This window comes from Chionomys nivalis, chromosome 5 (genome assembly GCF_950005125.1).
Source record: "Chionomys nivalis chromosome 5, mChiNiv1.1, whole genome shotgun sequence".
Lineage (NCBI taxonomy): Eukaryota > Metazoa > Chordata > Mammalia > Rodentia > Cricetidae > Chionomys > Chionomys nivalis.
The window spans coordinates 80,953,305-80,979,122 of NC_080090.1; the positions used below are offsets into that span (position 1 = coordinate 80,953,305).

Below are 25,818 nucleotides of genomic sequence, written 5' to 3' on the forward strand. Positions count from 1 at the left end.
CTTGTTGGGGTTTCTGTCCTGCCCGGTACCCCACAGCCGGCAAGCCCCAAAGAAAATTACACAGAGATCTCTATAAGTTATAAAGCTGATTTGGCCCATTAGCTCATGCTACATATTAGCTCTTATAGCTTATATTAACCCATTGTTCTTACAATGGTACCTTTCTCAGCAGGGCAGCTCATATCTTGCTTCCTTGGTGGTCTGCGCAGGACTGGGAGGAATCAACTTCCTCCTTCCCAGAACTCTCCTGTTCTCATTGCATCACCTCTCCTTTTTATCTTGTTTTCCTGCCTATATTTCCTGCCTGGCCAATCAGCATTTATTTAAAACATGATTGACAAAATACAGACAATTCTCCCACAGCACATCCCACTCTTTTTAAAAAAAAAACAAAGGAAAATATCCATAGTCCATTTTTGGGGAGTGTGGGCATAGTATTCCAAGCTACTTCCAGCTGGTTAGGGGTACTGATAATCTTATGGGGACTTAAAGAAAGTTTAGAGTTATTATCAAGTCATGTGAGTCTTGATCATCTCAGGCAGCAGTCTTGAACTTGTTCTGAATGAAGAATTCAGACATCTGGGCCATCTATTCCTGCCGGAGATTTCTCAGGTGGTCTTCCTTGATCAAAGCTGATTTTTCTCAACTCTGAATAAATCCAGAGCTTCTTGTTTTCTGTGGACACAAAAGCAAAATCTCTTCTCCAAAGTAACATATCTTTTGACTTCAATTTTTTTTTTTTTTTTTTTTTTTTTTTTTTAGGTTTTTCGAGACAGGGTTTCTCTGTGGCTTTGGAGCCTGTCCTGGAACTAGCTCTGTAGACCAGGCTGGTCTCGAACTCACAGAGATCCGCCTGCCTCTGCCTCCCGAGTGCTGGGATTAAAGGCGTGCGCCACCATCGCCCGGCTTGACTTCAATTTTTAAGTCAAGGTATTTTCAGAATATCTATCTTCGATTAGTTCAACAGCATTTATAAGCAAATATCTTTTAGCAGCTGTTGCTCCTTGCTCAGCATTCAAACAATTAAAGAGAACATATAGCATACAGGATCAAGATTCTCTGTGTATTTTCCATCTTTGTGCAGCTTTATTTTAACCTCTATTTCTTTTATTTTTACTTTTAATTTTTGAGACAGGTTCTCTGTATATTTTTGTCCTGGAATTCCCTCTATAAACCAGGCTGTCCTTGAACTCACAGAAATCCGTCTGTCTCTGCCTCCTCAGTACTGGGATTAAAGGTGTGTACCACCACACCCTACTACTGTCTTTATTTCTTTTTTTATTTTTAAGGACTTTAACCTTTAGCCTCTATATAGTTTTCTTCCTCTTTGAATCTCTCTTTATTGTATATCTCTCTTTTTATGACCACATGAGCCTTTAATTCAGTAAGCAATCATGGCTGAGGTACTGGCCAGGGCCATGTTTATTGCCACAACTCCATGGTGTTTCAAGGTCTTTTCCAGCAAACAAGCTGCAATAGTGTGTCCATAAACAAAACTCAAAAGCTCCTATGGTATTTCAATGTCCTTGCCAGGAAGCAAGCAGCAACAGTGTGTCCATAGCTACATAGTCGGGACTGCCTTTCTCAGCAGGGCAGCTCACATCTTGCTTCCTCGGTGGTCTGTGCAGGACTGTGAGGAATCAACTTCTTCCTTCCCAGAATTCTGTTCTCATTGCATCACCTCTACTTCCTGTCTGGTTTTCCCACCTATACTTCCTGCCTGGCCAATCAGCATTTATTTAAAACATGATTGACAGAATACAGACAACTTTCCCACATCAACAAATAGTTTAGAATCCATAAAAATATATATGGTGTTTTATTAAATGGTGCTTCAGTGGTCTGATTTGGTCCCGTGGTGAATTACAGTAATGGGTTTTCTAATGCTAAACATTCATCATATTCCAAGAGGCAAATTGCCTCTTCTCTTTCGCAGTTTGTTATGGTTTCAATGCATCAATGAATAAATAGTTCAATATTTTATCATTCCATGGGTAGGTATTCACAAAGGGGATAATTCAATAAATAGGAAGAGATGGGTTTGACAACTGTGTGATATTCATAACTTTTGTTGCATTTTGGATAGATTTCACTCTTTTTTCAATGTTGCTTAACTTTAAATAGTATAGGGATGGTTTGTATCCTAGAAATCCCTTTGATTATTTTTTTAATAGAGGTATTCTTTGAGAATCATTTACATTGTCTTTCGCAGTCATTGATTCTTGCAGATATTTGTTTGAGTGAGTGTGCCATTTATATATTCCTGAAGGATATTCCACATAGAGAGATAGTGTGCTGTTTTTTACTAAAGCATCCTGCATTGTGTTTCATTGTGGATGACTTCCCCAGTGGCCACAAAGCCATTGGCACAGTGTTCCATTTAGTCTCTCACACACTTGGCTTTTATCTTGTTGATGACTTCACTCCATGGCATGCTTTTCTTCTAGGATTCTCTTTTCCACCTTATACATTATTCTCGGATATATGAATGAACATTATAAACATAAAATTCAAATTAAGAGAAAATTTTCACTTAGCTACTCCTTTTTTCACTGTACAAAGCTCTTGTTTTCTTCATTCCACTTGTCATAATTTATTTTCACATACATTTATGACCCTAAAGCAATATACATATTTTCATGCGGGTATAATCATCTCATATTTACTCAGTATCACCATTTCCACTAAAAGTAGTTATGCTTGCTTTAATATTAATAATTTATTTCTAGTAATTTATTTAGATGTTTTCCTCATTTTTTCTTTACCTCTTATGAAAATAACCATTATTTTTAATAATTATAAATAATAATGATCATTATTACCATGGTTTGGAAACATTTGTACATGACTTGTCAGTCATAGCTGCCTGCCTGCATGCAGAAAGCTGTGGGTTCTTAAAGACTATTGTTTGTTCTGATTGTTTCTACCTTGATGACTTCAAAAGAGTCTATGATGGATACTTTGAGAACTTTATGTTGTACTATATCTATATCTGTGGAGTTTAAAATTATATTGCTGTGAATTATATTACTTTATAAAAGGTAATTGACACAATCTGGTTTATGGATACTGGGAAATCCCAGATTCACCTATATAGAGGATGAAGGCTTCTGTGAATGATTGCCAGGATTGCCACATTATATCAGTCCTCTGTAATGGTGTCATTCAGATCTATTTTTGCATAATTTATGTGGCATCAGTAGTCTTGTTTCAGCACCCCTTTCAGTTTCTGTTTAGATCAAGCTGATTTTCTTTATTTGTATTAAATTTTATGAGCTCTAGGTGTTTATGCTAATTATTTTCACACTGCAATTTGTTCATGTCTTTACCTTCAAAAACATGCATATTCCACACCCAACTCTTGTAAATAACAGATTTACTTTAAAAATAAATGTGAGCCTGCTAGCATATTAATGGACAATGTTATTTTTGTCTATTTAATATAATTTAAAATCATTCATTCTGGTTTCATTTCTTGGACTCTGTTCTTCCATTTCCATTTGTTATTGATGCCATTCCTAAGAGAGGTCAACCCCCTTTCGAACTCTTTGACTGTGTACAATGAAATAACTGTAAAGTTTCAGCTTTTACTCAGGAGGTTTTAATGAAAACGAGCAGCATTTATGAGAAATAATGTACATTTTATAACATACCATGAACACTTACAGAGAATATTGAATTATTTTCTTTTTCTTTTCTTTGTTTTAACTGAAATTTAGGTCTCCTTTTTCAATGGAGAGTATCAGGGAGAAGCAGTTGTTAAAAATGAATCAACATCTTGTAAGTCATCCTGGCCTATTTTTTCCATCTCTATCTGTATGCATTTGTTTGAGCAAAGGTGTGCTATTTTGCACCTATAGACTGACTCCTTAGTTGCTTATACACATTTTATAAATACCTGCAATTTTCAAAAATCTAAGTAAAGACATTAAAATACAGTGTCATAAAAATTAATAGATTTGATAATTTAGTCACTAAATAAATTTTGTCTTTACTACAAATTTTAGAATATTTATTTGCACTGACAAATATTTTTGGTAGTTCTTTTAAATGGGACTGCTTTCCAAACTGTGATGTTCGACATATATTTGTGCTACCGGTGTGTGTGCTGATGACGTTCCATTTTCTAAGATACCTTAAGTGTCTACAGCATCATTATAGACAATAAAGCATAAAAATTGGGGCCAGGAGGGTTGTGGATAGCTACTTTTCTCTACACTATTCACAGTCTATCATTTACAGGAATTACACTATTTAGCCTCATTTTAGGAATTAAGGAACTAGGGTGCAAAGATAATAGGATTCTGGCCAAATTCCTTTCCAGGAAGTAAGAACTAAGATGGAAGCCCAATAGCCTGTCCTCAGGACTCAAAGCTTGATGTCACTGCATGGGCTTATGATCTTTCCATTGTGGGCATGAAAAGGATGGCAAGTGACCCAGAATAAAGATATGCCAATCCTGCTTGCCCTTGGCGTGTGGTTCACATTGATTCTTTGTGAAAACTCAAGATGGGGAAAGTGTTAATCCTCACTGTCAAATGAAATAAATTTTGTCTCTTGGTTAATTGGTTCTATTCCCCAATGAGCATGTAAGAGATTTATCTTTGTGGGGTAGAAGCTTTTATGAATCCCTTAGGAGGCTACCCACTTCTGTGCTCAATGGTAAACTATGAGTTTCTTTCTGAAAGCTGTAATAACTACATTACCTCATTGATCCCTTTAAAATGAGTCTGTGAAAGGGAATTGAATCTAAATGATAGTTTTCTACAAAAGTACAGTATTTAATGAGAAGCAATGAAAGTGCTCATCTATATTCTAATTAGTCTCTTTAAATATAAATGCCTTGGGAATGTTGAAATAACAGAGCCCATCACTGCACAATCAAGATTCTAATGTATTTTATCTTATTCTAAAATTTTAGCTTTGAATCTTTACCATAAATGAAAAATACTAAAATTCTAGTTTATGAAGGTCAGTCACATTGTCTAGCAAAGTATTTGACATAATAAGTTCTTGTGTGTCACTTTTTATTTCTAGATAATGCTAAAGCACTGATTACATTCCTGATATTTCTGATTGTTGTGACAACAATAGCCCTGCTTGTTGTTCTGTATAAAATCTATGACCTGCGTCGGAAAAGATCCAGGTAAGAGACAATGTTGAATTAGGAGGTAGTAGTGGTTGTAATAATGTCACAAGTTGTCGTCTAAAATGCATTGACCAAACAATGAGAGAAGACAGCACGAACTTCAGTTTATGGCTAGCTGTAAGTAGTTATACTCACTACATTTGCTAATGATATTGTAGGCCTGTTTTGATACTAATCAGTGGAAAGACAGTGTACCTTCTCTTTTAATTCTCAGTAGATGAAAGTAATCTGAGGACATCAAATGCAGAAGGAGGGACATTCTGGGAAGTGTATTTATTTATTTATTTATTTATTTATTTATTTATTTATTTTGCCCAGAAGATAAATATTTCTGAAAACTAGAAGGACTCTCTTGATCATTCTCATCCTTCTGAAATTTACCGGCAACCCTTGGTTACTTTCTCTCCCCTCACTTGCTTTCTTCATTCTCCCCAAATTCTTGTTTTATCTCTCCCACTTTACACCCTTTTGTTTTCCCTCCTTTCCTAATTTCCCTACCCCCTTTTCTCTTATCCTTACCTCTATTTCTCCCGTCACTCACTACATCGATAAAACAGTGTTTGCTCAGTTAAGTTGATCTTCGAGTGAATTCCATGTTTCTTATTTTCACAGCAATTTAGATGAACAACAAGAACTTGTTACAAGGGGTAAGTATAAATAATTTTTACCATTGAAAGTTATTTTTCTGAATTTGCAATCTCTTATTTTAAAATAAGAGCTGTGCATTTTAAAAAATCAAAACTGAAATTTGTCCACTGACAAATTTACATTTCTGCAAAAGTAGCCGTCTATGTGAAGTTTCCAAGGTATCACAAATATTATCCATGGCACTGAGAGCACCATAGTGACAGGCCATGGTCTCTGCCTTTTAAGGTTTGGGTTTCTAATAGAAGAAGCCAGGTCTATTGATGAGTAGGAACAGTTTGGTAAATGTTAAGCTGGGTAATGTGCATAGTTCTGTATAAAGATAAACGATAGAAAATTGCCTGTGGAGGGTGCAGGAAATCAGTTGGCAAAGACTGCTGGGAAACCTCAGACAAACTAGTAAAGAAGGAAGAATGGGAGAACAGATGATATTCTATAGTGAGGAAGTGATGTGGAATACCTTCAGGTTTTGCCAGAGTGGGATGGTGGATCCTCCCACTGAAGGCACAATGATAAATATGATAGACAATATATAAAATAAGGCCATTCCTTCTTCCAGTCTTTATAAAATTTCTTTATGTTTTAAAGACAGAACCAGTAAAAAACATTAAAGATGTTTAGACTATGTTTACAAAAATTAAAGTAGCTTATTTCCACTACTTAAGATATTGGGTACGGGGCGGGGGGTGTCACACAAACCACTAAAGTCGAATAAACCAGAAGCAAACTTTATTCCAGAAACCAAATTCTTTGAAAACCATAAGCAAACTTAAAAATAAAAAAGCACCGCGGGGCATAGAAGCTTATCAGCTAGCTGAGACCATATACAGAGTTCAGGCTTCCGACACTGTGGCAAAAATGGGTCTTTGAGGTCCCCTTCTTATAGTAAGGAGTACCAAGCATTAGGTCTGAATAAAGGAATTTTTTACAAACCTGAGGTAAAACTCAGATACAGATTGCCTTACTTTACAATCTTCATTTTTCAGTTAAAGTAATGCTTGTACTTAATCTATTTTCTTCCTTGGTACTTCCAGGCAGTGTTTACTGAAGCCCTGTGCTCCCCCTTTGATGCTGCCAGATTCCCATAGCAGGGACAATACCTAAATCAGAGGTCGTGTATCTCTGTCTCCTAAAGGTTAACTCAGCTCATATCTGTCGTTGATCCAGGATGGCCAGGAAACTACTCTCAGTTTGCAGAGAGAAGAGAGAAGCTCCGGCCTTCTAAATAGAACAGTTAGTTGTAAAATGAAATTACCTAGGCTGATGGAAGCTTCTTAAGTGGCTGAGAAAATAGCAAATGATTATCTTTGATCTACTGAGAAAGATGTTGGTAGTCTGCTCAGGATTACAGCTTTATCTATCTTCCTTCCTATATCCTGAGCTTCTACATTCTAACTTTTGTGTCTATATTTCTATTTCTATATTTTCATTCTTGTTTCTAGACCCAGAATTTCAGAGCACCTGTGTGTCTTGTGCTACTTCCTGTGTAAAGGGTTCCCTTCTGACCACAGGGGGCAGCAAGCCTGTGTACAGCAGCTTTGGGGCTGGTTCTTCAGAGATCCTTAATTTTAATCTCCTTTGGAGACTGGATCACAGCCTGACACAGTTGTACTTGTTCATGCCTTTTTCATTAGCCTCCCATAAGTAGGGTGCAGAGTTTGGGAAGGTGGGAGGGTCCTCTTTTTTTTTTTTTTTTTTTCATTGTTTTCTCCCCAGTGCCCAGGTGAGTGTATGGAATTCAGGGCATGCCAATGAATAGAGGAAGTCAACAAGGTAACATTTCTAGAGTGTTAGTTCTGCTGGGTTGACAGGAGAAGGGGGTACAAAAGAGTGGTCAGTCCTGGGTAGCGGGCAGAACACTCTTCCCAGAGTTAAGGTGGACTGGAAGGATCAGAGGTTTCATCATGTAATTAGTACCGATTGCAATTGGGACGATTTTAGAACTAACCTACTCTAAACACAGCCCTCAGCTTAGCATGGATGAGTTCCAGGCATCACCCACCACCTAATGGAACTACCGACTGCAACTAGACAAAGTGGTAATTGTGTTTGTAAACAAAGTTTTTGTAAACGGCTATGCCACATGCATAGACAGCTTCTTTCTTCATCTGTCAATGGGGACAGTTACCATGACACCTGGAGAAAGAACCAGAAACAGGAGTTTGGACAGTAGGAGAAATATTTCTATGTATGTAAGCACAAATTTTCTTAACCTTTAAAAAATCATGGTCTGTGGGGCTGGAGAGACAGGTCAGAGGTAAAGAGAACTGGCTGCTCACAATTGCCCTAAAATCCAGATCCAGGGAACCAGATATCCCCTTTTCTGACCTGTGTGGGTCCTGTATGCATGTGGTACACATGAATAAATATGAACAAAACTCATACACATAAAATAAATCAAATAACAAATACATGTTTTGTAAAAGCATATATTTTGTCAAGATCCATGTATAAATATTGCTGATAATGAAAGCTTTCTTAATGGAAAGAAAGGGTAGTACGCAGTACCCATCTACACTCTTTCTTTAAATCATAAAAAGTTGTCTCACAATGTACTTAATTTTTAAAATATTCTTGAAATATAAAAGATGAATATAATATGTTTGATAATATACTGTAACAAAATTAAGATGAATGATGAACAGAATAATATTAATCACTTTCTCTTATCATCTCTATAATTGTAATAATACACAAAAGTTAAAAATGGAGGCTGGGGATAGAGCTGCTGGGTGAATTTTTTTAGCATATGTGAGACTGTTGATGAGAAAAATCATAATTATGGAATATAGAAATATGTTAATTAATATCAATTCCATGTAACCAGTCAAAACCATGGATGTCTAACAATAGTGAAAACTTTTTAGGGGGCCTTTTACCTAGGCATAGGAAAAGGAGAAGCTCATTCTAGTAAAGAGAATAGTATAAAGTCAGAAAATGATTTACGTGCAAGATTTAAAAGTCATTAATTTATAAGCAAACACTTCCATGGGAATGAAATTTCCCACAAAGATGAAGAGAAGAAAATTGTTAAGGATTAAGTTCAAGCTGTAAATTCTATTAATGTACGCATATCTGAGAGACAGACACAACACTGGTCTTGAATCTAACTTGTTTATAGATGAGGAAAAGCAACTGATGGATGTGGAGCCAATTCATGCTGACGTTTTGTTGGAAACATATAAAAGAAAGATTGCTGATGAGGGAAGACTTTTTCTGGCTGAATTTCAGGTATGTGTCACCACTATTACAGGATAAGAAATTCCACATAGTCATAAAGATAATTACATGTTAAGTATATTTGCACAACCATTTGCCTTAATAATTTATCCACAGAACACAGCAATACAATACAGGCATATGTTACTGAAATATTTACAGATGAGAGACTCATTAAGGGTGCAAGGTCATTCACAATATAAACCTAGTAAATATCATAGTATAATGTTTTAGTGCATTGTAACTGATTATGAAGTCCTGTCATGAAACATATTGAGCTCATTTTGCTCTTACGTTCTATATGGCTATCTAATGATCAGTCATGAACTAAAGTTTTGAGTGTCACATTGATTATTGTATATTTTTAATGTAGGATTAAGATATTTTTCTGAAATTATTTTGAATTTAATTTTTCTGTCATTAATTTTATAGGAAAGATGTGGATGTGGGCTTTTTGAAAAATACATAATAAAATTAATTTCAGCTACTTTATTTAGCATGTTTGTCAGTAGAAAGGATATATTTATAAATTACCTCATTTAGCTCCAGTGACAACTGGCAAAGGAGAAACTAACTTAACATCCTTCCCTCCCTCCCTCCCTCCCTCCCTCCCTCCCTCCCTCCCTCCCTCCCTCCCTCCCTCCCTCCCTTCCTCCCTCTATTTTCATCTCCTTCTTCTTCCTCCTTCTCCTTCTTCTTTTTGGAATCTTCTGTAACCCCAAGAATCCTTGTGTCTTTCAGAGCATTCCACGGGTATTCAGCAAGTTTTCTATCAAAGATGCTCGGAAGCCCCACAACCAGAATAAGAACCGTTATGTTGACATCCTTCCCTGTGAGTGCACATAGGGAACTGAGCTTCTGTACGCTGACACAGCGTGACTACTCAGTATTTCAATATTGAAGTGTTCTTTTCTTTAAACAGATGATTATAACCGTGTTGAACTCTCTGAAATAAATGGAGATGCAGGGTCCACCTACATAAATGCCAGCTACATTGACGTGAGTAAATATGCTGTTACCTTATAGCCTCTTTTGGCTGCTGGAAATGTTCATTTTCTTTGTATGTATGTGTTCCTTTGAGTTCCTCCACTGTTTCTGGAAAACTTTAGGGAAGTTCTTAGAAATATTTTTAGTTAAACCTGTAACATCACTGACACCTACAACAAAAACATTAATGTTTGCAAAAATAGTTACGTATATGCTTGCTGGTGCTAGAAGTAAATAGTGCTTCTTCTTAGCGAAGATTAAAACCTGCTCTTTGCTGTGCGTTAAACTCTCTGCACACATTTCTCATAAGAACTCTGCATTTCTTCATCTGAGCACACTATGCCCTCTAGATAGATGAGGATGGGAAGCCCAGGTTCTTTAGTTATTAAGAGACTAATGAAATCAGTAAAGGCTTTAACTGAGTTGCAGTTCAGGTCTGCTTGACCCCAAACTGTTGTACTTCTGTTCTACAAGGCACGTCAGTAGCCGCTTTCTCCACTGATGTTGCTCATCTCCTGTGTAGTTATTCAAACTGAAAATATTTAGACAGAATTTATTAAAACACTTACAAATTTGGCTTATATAATTTTCAATTAAGCATGCTTCCTGTGAGCTAAAGAATTTTACACAATAGGGAAACCCATATGTATTGCTGAGAACATCTCCTTACCCTCTCTACCCAGTTTTTCTTCTATCAGGTGAGTCCTCATGGATTCATAGTTTCTTTTTTATTTTTATTTATTTTTTTAAAGAAAACAAGTCATCTTTTCTTCATTTTACACACAAATACCAGTTCCTATTTTCTCCCCTTCTTCCACCCTGACACCCCAGAGAGGGCAAGGCACACTGCTTTGGAGAAGGTCCAAGGTCCTCCCTACTGTATCTAGGTTGAGCAAGGTATCCATCCAAAAAGAATGGGTTCCCAAAAAGCCAGTACAAGCAGTGATAAATCCTTGAGCCACTACCAGTGGCCCAGCAGTCTGCCCCAACCATACATCTGTCATTCACACTCAGAGGGTTCAGTTTGGTCCTATGCTGGTTTCTTCCCTGTCTGGCCAGAGTTGGTGCGCTCCCAGCAGCTCAGGCAAACTGCTTGATGTCTCCATCATGATCCAGACCTCTCTGCTCATACTCTCATTCCTCCCCCTCTTCAAACTGGACTTTGGGAGCTCAGCCCAGCGCTCTGCTCTTGGTACCTGCCTCCATTTCTATCAGTTGCAGGATGAAGGTTCTATGGTGATATTTGAGATACTCATCAATCTGACTACAGGGCAAGGCCAGTTCAGGCACCCTCTCCTCAATTGCTTAGAGTCTTAGCTGGGGTCATCCTTGTGGATTCTTGGGAATTTCTCTAGTGCCAGGTTTCTTGCCAGCCCCACAATGTCTCCCTCAATCAAAATATCTCTTTCCATGCTCTCCATCTCTGTCCCTCTTCCATCTCAACTGTTGCATTCCCTCAAATTCTCTTCCTCTCCCTCCTCCTCCATTCCCACCTCCCTTCTCTTCCCACCCCCATGCTCCCAATTTTGTCAGGAGATCCTGTCTATTTCCCCTTCACAGGTGGATCCATATATGTTTTTCTTAGGGTTCACCTTGTTACTTAGCTTCTCTAGGCTCATGGACTATAGGCTCGTTATCTTTTGCTTTACAGATAGTATCCACTTATAAGTGAGTACATACCAGGTTTGTCTTTCTTGGTCTGGGTTAGCTCACTCAGGATTTTTTTTTCTAGTTCCATCCATTTCCTTGCAAATTTTAAGATATTGTTTTTTATTGCTGAATAGTACTCCATTGTGTAAATGTACCACATTTTCTTTATCCATTGTTTGGTTGAGGGATTTCTAGGTTGTTTCCAGGTTCTGATTATTACAAATAATGTTGTTATGAATATAGTTGAACAGATGTCCTTGTAATATGATTGGGCATACCTTGGGTATATTCCCAAGAGTGATATTGTTGTAATATATATATATATATATATATATATATATATATATATATATATATATATATAGTGAAGTAGGTTGATCCCCAATTTTCTGAGAAACTGCCAAACTGAGTTCCAGAGTGAATTTTCAAGTTTGCATTCCCACCACCAATGGAGGTGTATTCCCCTTACTTCACATTCTCTCCAGCATAAACTATCGTTGGTGTTTTTATATTAACCATTCTGACTGGCATAAGATGGTGTCTTAGAATTGTTTTGAATTGGATTTCCCTGATGGCTAAGGATGTGGAACATTTATTTAAGTGTCTTTGGGCTATTTGAGATTCTTATATTGAGAATTCTCTGTTTAGTTCTGTACCTCATTTTTAAAATTGGATTATCTGGTATTTTGATGTCTAATTTCTTGAGTTCTTCATATATTTTGGAGATCAGCCCTCTGTCTGATGTAAGGTTGATAAAGATATTTTCTCATTCAGTCGGCTGTCTTTTTTTTTTTTGTCTTATTGAATGTGTCCTTTGCTTTACAGAAGCTTCTCAGTTTCAAGAGGTCCCATTTATTTATTTTTGTTGCTCTCATTGTCTGTGTTACTGGTGTTATATTTAGGAAGTAGTCACCTGTACCCATGTATTGAAGGCTCCTTCCCAGTTTCTCTTCTGTCAGGTTCAGTGTGGTAGGATTTGTATTGAGGTCTTTAGTACATTTGGACTTGTGTTTTGTTCATGAATATAGATATGAATCTTTTCCATTTATCTACATGTTGACATTCAGTTATGCCAGCACCATTTGAAGATGCTGTCTTTTTCCATTGTATAATTTTAACTTCTTTGTCAAAAATCAGGTGTTCATAGGTGTGTGGATTAATATCCAGGTCTTCGATTTGATTTCTTTGGTCAACATCTTTGTTTTTATGCCAATACCAAGCTGTTTTCATTACTGTAGCTCTATAATAGAGTTTGATGTCAGGGATTGTGAATCCTCTGGAAGTTCCTTTAGTGCTTTAGATAAGTTTCAGGGTTGTTTTGGCTATCCTATGTTTTTCTGTGATTCCATATAACTAGTTTATTGATCTTTCAAGGTCTGTGAAGAATTGTGTTGGAATTTTGATGGGGATTGCATTAAATCTATTGATTGCTTTTGGTAGGAATTTTTATTATGTTGATCCTACCTATCCAAGAGCATGGGAGATCTTTCCGTTTTCTAGCAACTTATCCAATTTCTTTCTTCAAAGACTTAAAGTTCTTGTTGAACAGGCCTTTCACTTCTTTAGTTACTATTACCCAAGATATTTTATGTTATTTGTGGCTATTGTGAAGGGTGATGTTTCTCTGATTTCTTTCTCATCTTCTTTATCTTTGGTATATAGAACGGCTATTGAATTTTTTGAATTGATCTTGTACATTACAGCATTACTAAAAGTATTTTTCAACTGTAAGAGTTCCCTGATAGAGTTTTTGGGGTCACTTATATATCCTATCATATCATCTGCAAATAGCAAAAGTTTGACTTCTTTCATTCAGATCTATTAAGTCACTAGAGTGAGATTTCTTTACTTTTTTATGTAGGACCTTAGTTATGAACTTTCCTCTTAGCACTGCTTTCATAGTATCCCATAGGTTTGAGTACATTGTGTCTTCATTGTCATTTAATTCTAGAAAGTTTTTAATTTCTTTCTTTCTTTCTTCCTTGACCCAGGGTTGGTTCAATTGACCACTGATTAATTTTCATTAGTTTGTAGACTTTCTGCATTTAGTGTTGGTGTTAAATTCTAACTCTAAACAATGGTGATCTGATTGGATACAGGGGGTTATTCCATTTTTTTGGGTATCTGTTGGGGTTTGCTTTGTTCCTGAGTATGGGGTCAATTTTAGAGAAGGTTCCATGGGGTGCTGAGAAAAAGATATATTCTTTTGGGTGGAATACTCTGTAGATGTCTGTTAAGTTCATTTGAGTCATTACATCTGCTAGTTCTCTTCTTTCTCTGTTAAGTTTCTATCTGGTTGACCTGCTCATTGTTGAGAGAGGGGTGTTTATGTTTCCTACTATTAATGTGTGGGGTTTGATGTGTGATTTAAGCTTTAGTAATGTTTCTTTTACATATGTGGGTACACACACACACACACATATATATTCACTTCTGAGATCTGGCATAAGAAAATATTACAAATTAGAAAATATTACAAATTAGTACCGGGAAAATAACATAATTCTGTTCTCTGAGTTCCTGAACTTAAAATTTTCAAAGCAAGGTACCAGTAGAGCCATGTTCACTCAAGTTCTCTGGGAGAAAAATCCTGTTTGGCCACCTTTGGCTTCTGGAGGCTTCTATCTATTCTTGTTTCTGCTCACTAATGACTGTCTCTCTCTAGTCTCTGCATAAACCTCATGTTCTTCTTGCCTGTTTCAGCTCCCGTATTTTCATAACCCACCCCTTTCACTCATATGGACACTGGTCATTGCACCCTATGACATCATATTAACTCCCAGATCTGCAAAGACACCACTTTCATTTAAATGCACATTTTAGGACTCCAGGCAAGTATAAAGTCTGGGAATATATCTGAATTCGTTTATTCTCTTATACAGATTTATGTGTAGTTGATCAAATTCTTATTCCCAGACTTTATATATATAAATCACTCATAAATACACATACCCTTGACATCTGTGTTTTCATCATTAATAAAGTCAGTTTCCAGGGTTAAGTCATTCAAATAAGTGATTATGGCTATTGGGTAACATACTGCATCTTGCTAAATGCATTTGCTGTTTATCAGTCATCATCTTCAGTGATTTCCATATATTAATTAAATAAACCAAAAAGCAGAGAGAGAATATCCAAATTAACAAAATCCGAAATGAAAAGAGTGACATAACAACAGACATGGAAGATATACAGAAAATCATCAGGTCATATTTTGAAAACCTGTACTCTACAAAACTGTAAAACTTAAGGAAATGGACAATTTTCTGGATAAATATCACTTGCCAAAATTAAATCAAGACCAGCTAAGCAAATTAAACATATCTATAATTGCTGAAGAAATAGAAACAGTCATTAAAAGTCTCCCAACCAAAAAAAGTCCAGGACCAGATGGTTTCAGTTCAGAATTCTACAAGATTTTCAAAGAAGAACTAATACCAATACTCCTCAAACTATTCTACACAATAGAAACAAAAGGAACATTGCCAAACTTTTTTTTTATGAGGCTACAATTACCCTGATACCCAAACCACAGAAAGACATTACTAAGAAAGAGAATTATAGACCAATCCTATTCATGAACATTGATGCAAAAATGCTAAATAAAATACTGGCAAATCAAATCCAAGAACACATCAGAACCATCATCCACATGATCAAGTTGGCTTTATCTCAGAGATGCAGGGATGGTTCAACTCCCACAACACATGGTAACATAGTTCCAGTTTTTCTAGAATCAGGACTGGGATTGCATCCCCAGGTGGTCTCTGAAGATACCTGTCTCTCATCAAATATGTTTGATACCTAATATTTTTTATTCTTTCTTAAAAACTTGCCCTGGTATCTAACTGAGTTGATACATTTTTCCTGAACGTGTGAATGATCTTCATAATATAAACTCTTATTCTTATGTTCTCTGTAAAGCTTGTTTCCAGTAGTAAGCAACACTTTCACATGTGAATGGTGGTTCCCAAAATAAGTTAGTCATTGGTCATTGGTCACCTTCATTTTAACTGATTTTGGCAAGTGATCTCTGCAGTCACAACAATTACGGTGACCAAGGTTTTTTTTTTTTTTTTTTTTTTTTGAGTACACAAGTTTATTTTCCAAGTGTCTTCTCTTTCAAAGGAATGTAACTCCGAGCAGATATGGCAATGTTAGAGATTTTGTGAGGTTTTAGGTAGGCTTTAAAAATGAATAGTCTACATATTCTGTTCAAATATATATGCTAATGATAGGATTGAGCTATAACTATGTTTCTCTAACTGAGCTCCAACCGTCCGGAAAGCAGATCTTGTCAGCTCCTACGTAGGCTCTTGACAAACTGTAGCTACCCAGTCTGGACTTTATGAATAAATGCACATGACTGATGCTATCATGAGACTTACTAAATTAAATGAGGATTCATATACCTGATGGGCAAAATTTCAAGCAATGGCAACACTAACTCTTCTTACGGAATTTCCCTATTTACCAAGGTAAATGTAAAGTGGTTGAGAGTATTTTGCAAGGAATTAGCATATTTTATCTGTGTCTGTACTGCCTCCTTGTCTTAGTCAGTGGAGCAGAGAAAGCAGTCATTACAGATAATGAATATTTTTATTTTTCATATCTGGAATGATATGAAAGGACCCCAGAGAATCCGAGGCATGTTCCAGCAATAGTTAATATGTCAAAGTGTAGGTGTGTTCCCTGGGGAATTTATTGCCAGAAATTGAGTAAAATTCTGAAAAAGAACTCCATGACTGGTAAAAAGGTTTAAATAGCAGAGGATACTGTGGGGCAGGCAGTTTATAAACAGGGAAAGTCTGGACTCATCTTGCTAATTCCTCATCACCTCAGAGGAGAGGAAGTCTAATTATAAATGGTGGCAAACATATATGCAGGTCAGGCATGCTGTTTGCAATTGCTAACTAACCTGCTCTGTATCATTGAATGCTCCTTACTATGCTTGGAAATGGCCAGATGTGTTCCCAACCACGATAGAGCCATGCCAACTTCTTGTGATTCAGAGTTTTGCATGAACAGGTTTTCTATAAATGCTCTCTTTTCTTTGTGTGTTTTGATTAGGGCTTCAAAGAACCAAGAAAATACATTGCTGCACAAGGTAATTTATTTCCAAATCCTGGAGTTATTCCTGGAAACTGGTTTTGCAGCATCTTTAAGAAAGCATCTTGTAACTTGTACTTAATTTCTAGGACCCCGGGATGAAACGGTTGATGACTTCTGGAGGATGATCTGGGAACAAAAAGCCACAGTTATTGTCATGGTCACACGATGTGAAGAAGGAAACAGGGTAAGAGCCCCAAAGGCTGAGGTTGGAACTTGGCAAAAAAATGCTAAGCTGCATCTCATATGAGTAATACAGATAATTCTCTGTTTTAACTTTGTTAACATTTTATCTACATTTTCATCCAGGTAGAAAACCTAAATCTGTATACAAATTGTGTGTGTGTGTGTGTGTGTGTGTGTGTAATAGTAAAGTGCATTGGTTTTTGAGGCTTTAATTGATAAGTTTTGTACATTGCAACGTGCCAACTTCACAACTATTTGTGAATGATCACAGCAAACTGACCTTGGGTAGACAGTGGACACCCACATAACACAGTGTTGAGAGAGGTGAAAACCAGAGTCTGAAAGTGACCATCTTTTGCTAATGATTTTTTGCAGTCTTCTTTAATAGATGTTGATGGCCGGGCAGATTGTCCTTCTGCTAATTGGCTAAGACAAACCCATCCAGAAACCCTAGTGCGAAATAGAATACATTTCAGCTCAAAGTGCATGTTATTAAAATAATTTGCAAATACTTGGGGGAATATCAGTTGAATAGATTTTTGATTGTCGATGTTTTAGGAGTAAGCAGAAACTGTTTTATGATAGTTTGGAGTCATGAGTGACTTTTTTTTTAAAACCACAGAACAAGTGTGCAGAGTACTGGCCATGCATGGAGGAAGGCACCCGGGCTTTCAGAGATGTCGTGGTAAAGATCATCGAGCACAAAATATGTCCCGATTACATCATTCAGAAGCTGAACATCACACATGTGGGTGTCTTTCATTATGTAACTTTTGGCTTGGCATGACATTTTATAAAAGTGCAGCTAAGGAATATTATACGTGAAGAGCTAAAAAACACATATGGGAAAAATTATTTTTAATGATCTTTAGGAGAAAGAGCCAGGTTGAAATAGCCACGAAAACTGACAGGATAGAATTCAGATTGCTGATTGATGCATTGCTTGTCTACAAGAATCACAAGTACCTGCCATGCTGGACCTCTGAAGCAGTAACAAGAGGGTCCGCAAGATGCTCTGAGTCGGTGACGAGGTTATTAAGTGGAAAAACAAACAATCCTGCTTGTCAATAGTCTGTATGCATTATGAAAAAAATATTTTAAATAAATGACATATGGTATGAGCATTTTGAGAAGCACTAAGTTACAACTATACAGGAGAGAGAGAGAGAAAAGGAGAGAGAGAGAGAAAAGGAGAAAGAGAGAGTTAGATAGTATTCAGTTCAGCAAAGAATGAGGTCAGCATGGCCTTGGAAAGAGTTGAAATGGAGGTCATCTCTTATTATGTAATTCTATTTTCAGGAAATTTCCAGATAGAGGAAACTATAAATGCAGAAAATAGATTAGTAGTTGCCTTAGGCTGAGTTGTCAAAATGGAAAGTCAGAAAGGTTTAGACTTTTATTTTACAGTCACAACAATGTTTTTTTATTAGATAGTAATGGTGAACCATTCTGAATGTAACAAACACACGTTAATTTATCATGTATATTTTAATAGTTCAATTTAAACGTGCATTTCTTATTTGAGTTTAACTTTGTTTGTGCAAAGTTCAGATTCATCTTGGGTAAAACAAAAACCAAAAGTACAGGTTTGCTAGCTATTTCTCCTACAGCCTTCTTGCTCTGCTCTTGGGGATAAACAATCCTACTTATTGCCAATAGAAAAATGCATGCTTGAAAAAGGTCCCCATTGTATATATATGGAGGAGCTGTTTAGGGGTTGATGCCTAGCTGATATCTATCTCAATGGAGTTTTATAATTTCTATTGGAAACTTACAAGCAAACTTTTTTATTATCTATCTTTTGAAAGTGAATAATTCTCTGTGTGATAATCTACAGAACAGAATGCAAATCAAGTAACTAATTATACTTTCTGAATGTGTGAAATAGTCCTGTTTGCCAGGAAGCCAAATAGGCTGTGAGGATAGTGTTTGCTTAGTTTCGAAACATCCACCTCCACCTCTCCACTACCTTTTCTAGTCTCTCGTTATATTTTATTTTATTAATTTTAACTTTGATATCGTAGGATAGAAAGTCTGAGAAGTTTCCACTTTCCTTCCTCTTCTTGGCTCTGCTCATCACTCGTTGACTGGGTAGGGCATGTGAGTCTAGCGTGACTTCTCATGGGGCAGGAAATTGGAAAAGCACAGAAGAGAATGTGTGAGGCAAAGGTTTGGTGGTACTTACACGAGGAGCCTATTGCACAGGTCCTCTTTTTTTCCATACTTATCCGCTTGAGTTTGCTTTCAAAGAAGACATCTCAAAGAATGCATCATCTCTTGACCAGAAAAAAGAAAAAGCCACTGGAAGAGATGTGACACACATTCAGTTTACCAGCTGGCCAGATCACGGGGTTCCTGAAGACCCCCACCTGCTCCTCAAACTTCGACGGAGGGTTAATGCATTCAGCAATTTCTTCAGCGGCCCCATCGTGGTGCACTGCAGGTAAGGACTGGCAGGGAGAGACCCTGTGGTTCTGTGCGACCTTTCTGTTGGGCAGCTAGGGACATGGATTGGCTAGTGCTGTTTTGTCGACAATCTACTAAGATCCATTTCTCAAACAGCTGTTCTTGTAAACTAACATTTTATAATTGTGGGGGCATAAACTGATGTTATGATTTATGAAATAAATAGCAAGGACCTGAATGTAAATATGTAAATCATTTTTAAGATGACATTTGCCTTATTGCCTACCCTTGATGGCGGCTCCTCTTCCTCCTTGTGAACATGGGTTACATTTTTATTCCTTTTAAAAAATTGTGTGTGTGTGTGTGTGTTCAAATAGAGGGCAGCTTTATGGATGGGAGGCAGTTCTCTCCTTCCACCTTTAAGTGGAATTTAAGGATCAAACTCATGTCAGTCTTGTCAGTGGGGCTCTTTTACTCACTGAGTCATCTGGTATACCTCTCACCTCACTTTTCTGCTTGTTCCTTTAGTGCTGGTGTTGGGCGCACAGGAACCTACATCGGAATTGATGCCATGCTAGAAGGCTTGGAAGCAGAGGGCAAAGTGGATGTTTACGGCTATGTCGTCAAGCTAAGGCGACAGAGGTGCCTCATGGTACAAGTGGAGGTAAAGTCAAACTTTTCATGAGTAGGTTTATTATTGTTTGATGACTAAATATTCAAGGATGAGGATTGGGGTTGTAAAAGAAATCCATATCATTATAACTTCAAACACTGGAGAAAGAAGATATTTTAACTACTGAGAACTAAAATGAGCTCATCTCTACCAGAATCACTTTGTACTTGTGTTGAAACATACCATGCAAGCAATATAAGCTTAAGATATTCCCAAAATAGTGAAATCATTTACATGCCTGAACATGATAAAAAAGAGGAAACAGTGTTCGTAGCTTTTCATAACATTGAGCAGACAGAATAGTATATGGGTTTCGAGCATCTGTTTTGTTTGTTTATCCACACAGGATCTCACTGTACAGCTACCTGATCTTGAATTTGTTGCAGAACTCCTGTCTCAGCTTCCCAAGTGCTAGGCTAACAGTTAGGAACCACCACACCCTGCAAGAACCTGGCTCTTTGGACTTGAGTTCAGAAATTCAAATAGAGGCCCTGAATTGCTTATTTTATATACTATTGGATTTCTTTTAATCTTTCTATGTATCAGATCAACTATCTATAAAATGGAAATAGTACTGAGATAAAGTCAGTAATTATCTTATATAACAACTACAAAAAATGGGTAAAAAGAAATGTAGGGATATAGCTCCACCCATTGGGGGCGTGTTCGCCTCGGGCTAATGTTTACTGATAAATCTGCCGGGCGTGATCCCAGCAGCCCCTTTTTTGCTTTGCCTTTCCTGTTCTCCGCGGGAACCTGTGGTCCTGTAAGTCTATTTCCTTATTTAAGCTGTATATATTTTTATAATCTTTCTACATTCACTTACGCCGCCACAAAGAAAGTATAAGTTGAAGCACTTAGACATATTGTGTGTATGAGACATGACATTTGCTAACTGGAAGTGATAGTTTTTATTGCAAATGTCTATGTGGCAACAGTAGAAATTTGCCTGTGTAAATGGTCATAACCAGAAACAGGTACAGGAATGATCCTTGGATTTAGGATAGTTAGAATAACAAAATATTGGAAATAATCTAAATACCGATAGTGGGGAATGGAAAAATCACAGCCAATGACTTGTGGTGTTGGAGAGAATGATCCAGTGTGTATTTCTCTATGTGGTTCGATACAGAGATGGATACCACAGGGGAACCAATATCAGTGAAGTACATGTATTTATGTGTTTGTAGATAAATAGACAAGAGGGCAGATTTATAAAAATAAGTGATACCCAGAAAATAATCAGTCAAAACACATGTCAAACTAGAGATGACAGATTATAAGGCTTATCAGAATTATATATTTTTCTTAAACAAAAACAAACAAACAAAAAAGAACTCAAATGAGATAACAAAAATGTTTAGAATTGCTAAACTTAAGTTTGACATACTAGATCTTAAGTAGTTTAATTCATTGAAGAGAAATGCTAACTTTGAAGAATAAGTTCTATAGGATATCAACCTACTTTTCTGACTGAAAATTATTATAATTTTGAATAATATTCATTTCAATCTCAATATTAGTAACTGAATGAAGTAATGGACTATGAGTCAATAAAAAATCTAGGCATAAAATGAAGGCCACATACATTTGATAATCTATTTGCAAAGCTTTTTTTTCTGGAATTTTAGCTTTAAATGCAGTTTATTCATAGTCTAGAAAATTGTGAGAGTCCATTTCAAGACTGTATGCTACAAATATCAATATTCTTTTATCACACAGCTTCCCAATGTGGAAATTCTGAATTAATGACACAGAGGCTTCTATAGTACATGTTAATTGTGTGTGCTGTTCTTTGCTTCTTGCAGGCACAGTACATCTTGATCCATCAGGCCTTAGTGGAATACAATCAGTTTGGAGAAACAGAAGTGAACTTGTCTGAGTTACATTCATGCCTACAGAACATGAAGAAGAAAGATCCACCCAGTGATCCCTCTCCTCTGGAGGCTGAATTTCAGGTAGCAGTCGTCACAGCATTGTCAATGGTTATAAGCAGCTTTGCAGAATGTCGCCTGTTCTTGAAGTCCTTGCTGATTATTTGACTACAAACCAGTGGAGCACAGATGAGGAAGCTAAGACTCTGAGAGTTTTTTTAAAAAAATATCTAAATTTATAACCAGTTATGTAAGAGGCTTGTTTAAATCCTGAAGGCTGAGTTTACAACTAACACTCTTGTTTCACTAAGCTTAGATGAAGAATTTCAAAATATTCACGACAGCCACAGAATGGCCTGCCACCGGCCATGTAAATACAACATCCTACCTTTAAACACTACATCTGGTTTTGGTTTTGAAAGGAAATAATTAGAAGACTTTACAACTGATTAGGAAGTTGAACTGGCTGGAGCAGGTAGACAGAACATAAAAGCTACGTCTGTGTGTCTCCACTTCTTTATTAAGTGGTTGTCTGAAAGCTAACTGGACATGTAGCTTGCTGTGATTTCAATGTGTTGACATAGCCATTCTTAAGCAACTTCATCATCAAAAGCGGTGTGAATTTATCCCTTCCACCTGTAATTTCCAGCTTACTGAGACATTTACTTTCATAAGAGAAGGGATATGTTTTTATCAGATGCAGACCACATGACCATTTGGATAAAAATGGGGCTGAGCTTGGAGGATGGGGCCAGCATCTAATGGTTCCAAGTTCTACCGTCTTCCCGATTCTGGGGGACCAGCAGTCACAGCACGAGACTGAACATCAGAGAGATTTAGCATTACTTCCTTTCCTTTGAGCTGATTGACTGACCACAAGCCCACAAAGGCTCACACATGAATACTTTTTGTCTAATGATGCTGGTATAGTCAAGGAAAACACTTGTATGCATATTCACTAAAAGAAAGAAGGACTCACTTTTTGCTGAACATATATGATTGAATTTCTGCTGGGTATTAAGGACATTTATAGGTACAACAGTCAAAGTGCTTGTAAGTGGATGTGGGGGTCTCTAGAAGTGACCTGGAGACCTTACTCAATCCAAGCAGAATCTAGAGACTGGAGACAAGCAAGCAGAAGAGAATGAGGACAGAGATGCAGAGTGGCTGGTAAATGTGGTGATGGGGTGTCGAAAAGTGGAAGTAAATATTCTATCAGTATCTTTTCTTTGGTAATATATTGAAGATGCTTAATTGACACATAATTGTACATGTTTGTGGGAAATAGTAGGATGTTCCAAAATATGTCTACTACACATGATAATCATATCAAACTGAATGTTGTTACATTATTTCATCCCCAATTGCTTTTAATTTATGGAGGAATTATAAATCAAAATCATCAGTGGAGAATTGAAGGAAATCAGGAGAAGAAAGGCAAAATAGATCTTAATACTTGGGGAGGAAGAAAGAATAAAAAATAGTTACTTCAAAGATAATAAAATTGTCAGAAGTTATTGTGTGATCATCTGATGTTTATGGCCATGAATTGAAAGAGAATAATTCCATGATTTTGATTGAGTTCTCTGGGGATAGAGGCTGTGTAAACCCATATAGATCTGAAAAATGGTTATGTAAAAGTAAAACATCAAAGGAGTTGATGATCTTTGCAAATGAATGTCTACAGCAGTGGATGATGACATATGAAGAGGTCACGTGTAAACAAGAAGGAAAGTGTTAAGAAAAGTATATGAAAGACTTTGAAAAAAAACCCACAAATATCTAGGAGGAAGTTGCTAGAATAAATGACTAGGAAGAAGAGTAATTTTCAGTAACATGAATGGTTCGAGTCATAGTTTAGACATGATGTCATGCGTGTGACCAAATAGACAAAGGTGCAGCAGTGAAACTGGATGGGTGAGAAGTAGAAAGAAGGATCCCAGGGGTGAGAACAAAGCATCAAGCTACAACAAGACTTTGTACATTATTTCATCAATGCTGGTTTGACCAAGGAGATGATCATCTTATGGAAGAGAGTCCATTAATCACCAGATCAAAAAATAGTGAGGTCGGATGATCTCGGAATTTGTAGCTGATGCCTCTGAGTGAATAATGGTGAACAGTGAGTACTATAATACAAGGGAAAGACAGAAAGTTAAATTCTTTGGGTTTTGTGAGGATGAAATTGGTATAAACAGAAGCAGGGAGCAAAGAGAATATGCAATTGTTATTCAAAATATGAGGCAAAGAAATTTAAGATTAGTGATGATTCAGTTTCTTGGTGGTATCAAGTAATATCTCCTTGGTATAAAAAGGAAAGAAAAAAACTGTTGGGAGAAGGGGATCAGGATACATTCTCACTGAAGATAGATCATGTACATCAGAACTTTGAGAGAAAGGGATTTGCAGAGATACCACAGTGTTGCATTGACTTTTCTTGTGGAAACATGAACAGACTTCTGTTCATCCCAGTTAGGACACCCAACAAGAAACCCAAGTCACAATTCTATACGAGTTCAATCCAAGGAACTAGTACGTCTACTGGGCTTACTTGCAGAGGACAAGTAAAGGGCTAAATAATATAGATGTCTCCAACTAAATGAATCAGTGCAAAACCCTCCACCATCATAGATAATGACCTCAAGGAAGCTGCATCATGGGGCCCCTTTTCAAATAATCTTCCATTTCCTATATACTCTAACTTTATCCAAGATCACCTGCAGTTGAGCCTGGGACCCTGCCCTTATTTATTCCACTATGAAATGTCAGTGGCCTCTTCATCAGTAGCCTCTTCACCTAGCTTGTACTATACTGCCCTGTACACTGTCAACTTCAATGAGAGACTTGGGTTTGTGGGCCCTTGAAAGAATCAGAGACTGAAGAGTAAACAATCCTTCATACCTCACTATTGGAAGACAATCCATCAGTTCCTCTTAGAAAACGAGGTTCTTACCACGCGAGGAGAGTGGCTGTTGAGTGGCCACTCACAACATGATATGGTGTTTTCAACATAACTGGTTTTCTATGTTACTTATATTTTTTTCTTGCTGTGACCAGGTACCAATAAAAACGACCACTTAGAGTTAGACAAAGCAGGAGGGAGGAAAGGAAAAAAGGTTTAATTTGGCTCATGGTTTGATGGCTTAGTCCATTATGGAGGAGAAAGCATAATAGAAGAGGTTGACCTCAGGGTTCGATCACAGGCACTTTAGCCACTGCCCCACTTGGCAAATGGCACACATGTCAGGAGTCTTCAATATACTGAAGTACCCACTGCAACTTAGGTTACACCCTCGCAACTCCACACCCAGATCATTCCAGAGTTCCATGTAGGGCATCTAACCTGGATACACATTGAATGGCTTCAGTGGCTTTTGGAACCTTACTGAAAAATTCTTTAACATCCACACCCTTGCATCTTTCATGCCTGAAAACCTAGTGTCACAAGGACAATGTCAGGTCTTTTGACCAGCTGGAGATATAGCCTGAACCTCTTAGATAACAACTGCAACTGTCTCTGTATGACTCCATGGCTGAGATTAGGAAAATACTCCTCTAGATAGCATAGCTGAGATACACTGCTATGAAGGCTCTCTTTGTGTAAGCATCTCTTTTCAAATGACAATTTTTCAAATGAGTTTGAATTGTTCTATCCTTGCTCTGTCTCCAAATGGATATGGTATCCTTTGGGTACCTTTCTTTTTTACCCATACCTGTTCATATAAAATAATTTGCTATTGCATGATGGATATTAATAAAAATCTGTATTTTGTGGTTTTGTCTGATGGAAGAACAAGCTATATTATCTTGTGATAAGGCATCTCTTAACTAAGAAGCAGATTCTATTGGGTACAAATGTCACTTTTCAGTCCCACTTCAATATGTCAAAGCTACTACATATGTGAACAATACAAAGGAAA

At 37.0% G+C, this 25,818-nt stretch overlaps 1 protein-coding gene across 1 annotated transcript in view; it reads left to right on the plus strand.

Moving 5' to 3' along the window:
- The window catches only part of Ptprc (protein tyrosine phosphatase receptor type C), a 110,893-nt gene that overhangs the window by 75,669 nt on the left and 9,406 nt on the right, over positions 1-25,818 (plus strand). The window contains exons 12-23 of the mRNA XM_057770215.1: positions 3,720-3,780; positions 5,038-5,146; positions 5,762-5,796; positions 8,916-9,025; positions 9,755-9,845; positions 9,936-10,012; positions 16,721-16,757; positions 16,849-16,946; positions 17,568-17,693; positions 19,231-19,388; positions 19,880-20,015; positions 21,833-21,982. Coding sequence (XP_057626198.1) covers positions 3,720-3,780; positions 5,038-5,146; positions 5,762-5,796; positions 8,916-9,025; positions 9,755-9,845; positions 9,936-10,012; positions 16,721-16,757; positions 16,849-16,946; positions 17,568-17,693; positions 19,231-19,388; positions 19,880-20,015; positions 21,833-21,982 — 1,188 coding nt within the window. The remainder of the gene's footprint in view (positions 1-3,719; positions 3,781-5,037; positions 5,147-5,761; positions 5,797-8,915; positions 9,026-9,754; positions 9,846-9,935; positions 10,013-16,720; positions 16,758-16,848; positions 16,947-17,567; positions 17,694-19,230; positions 19,389-19,879; positions 20,016-21,832; positions 21,983-25,818) is intronic.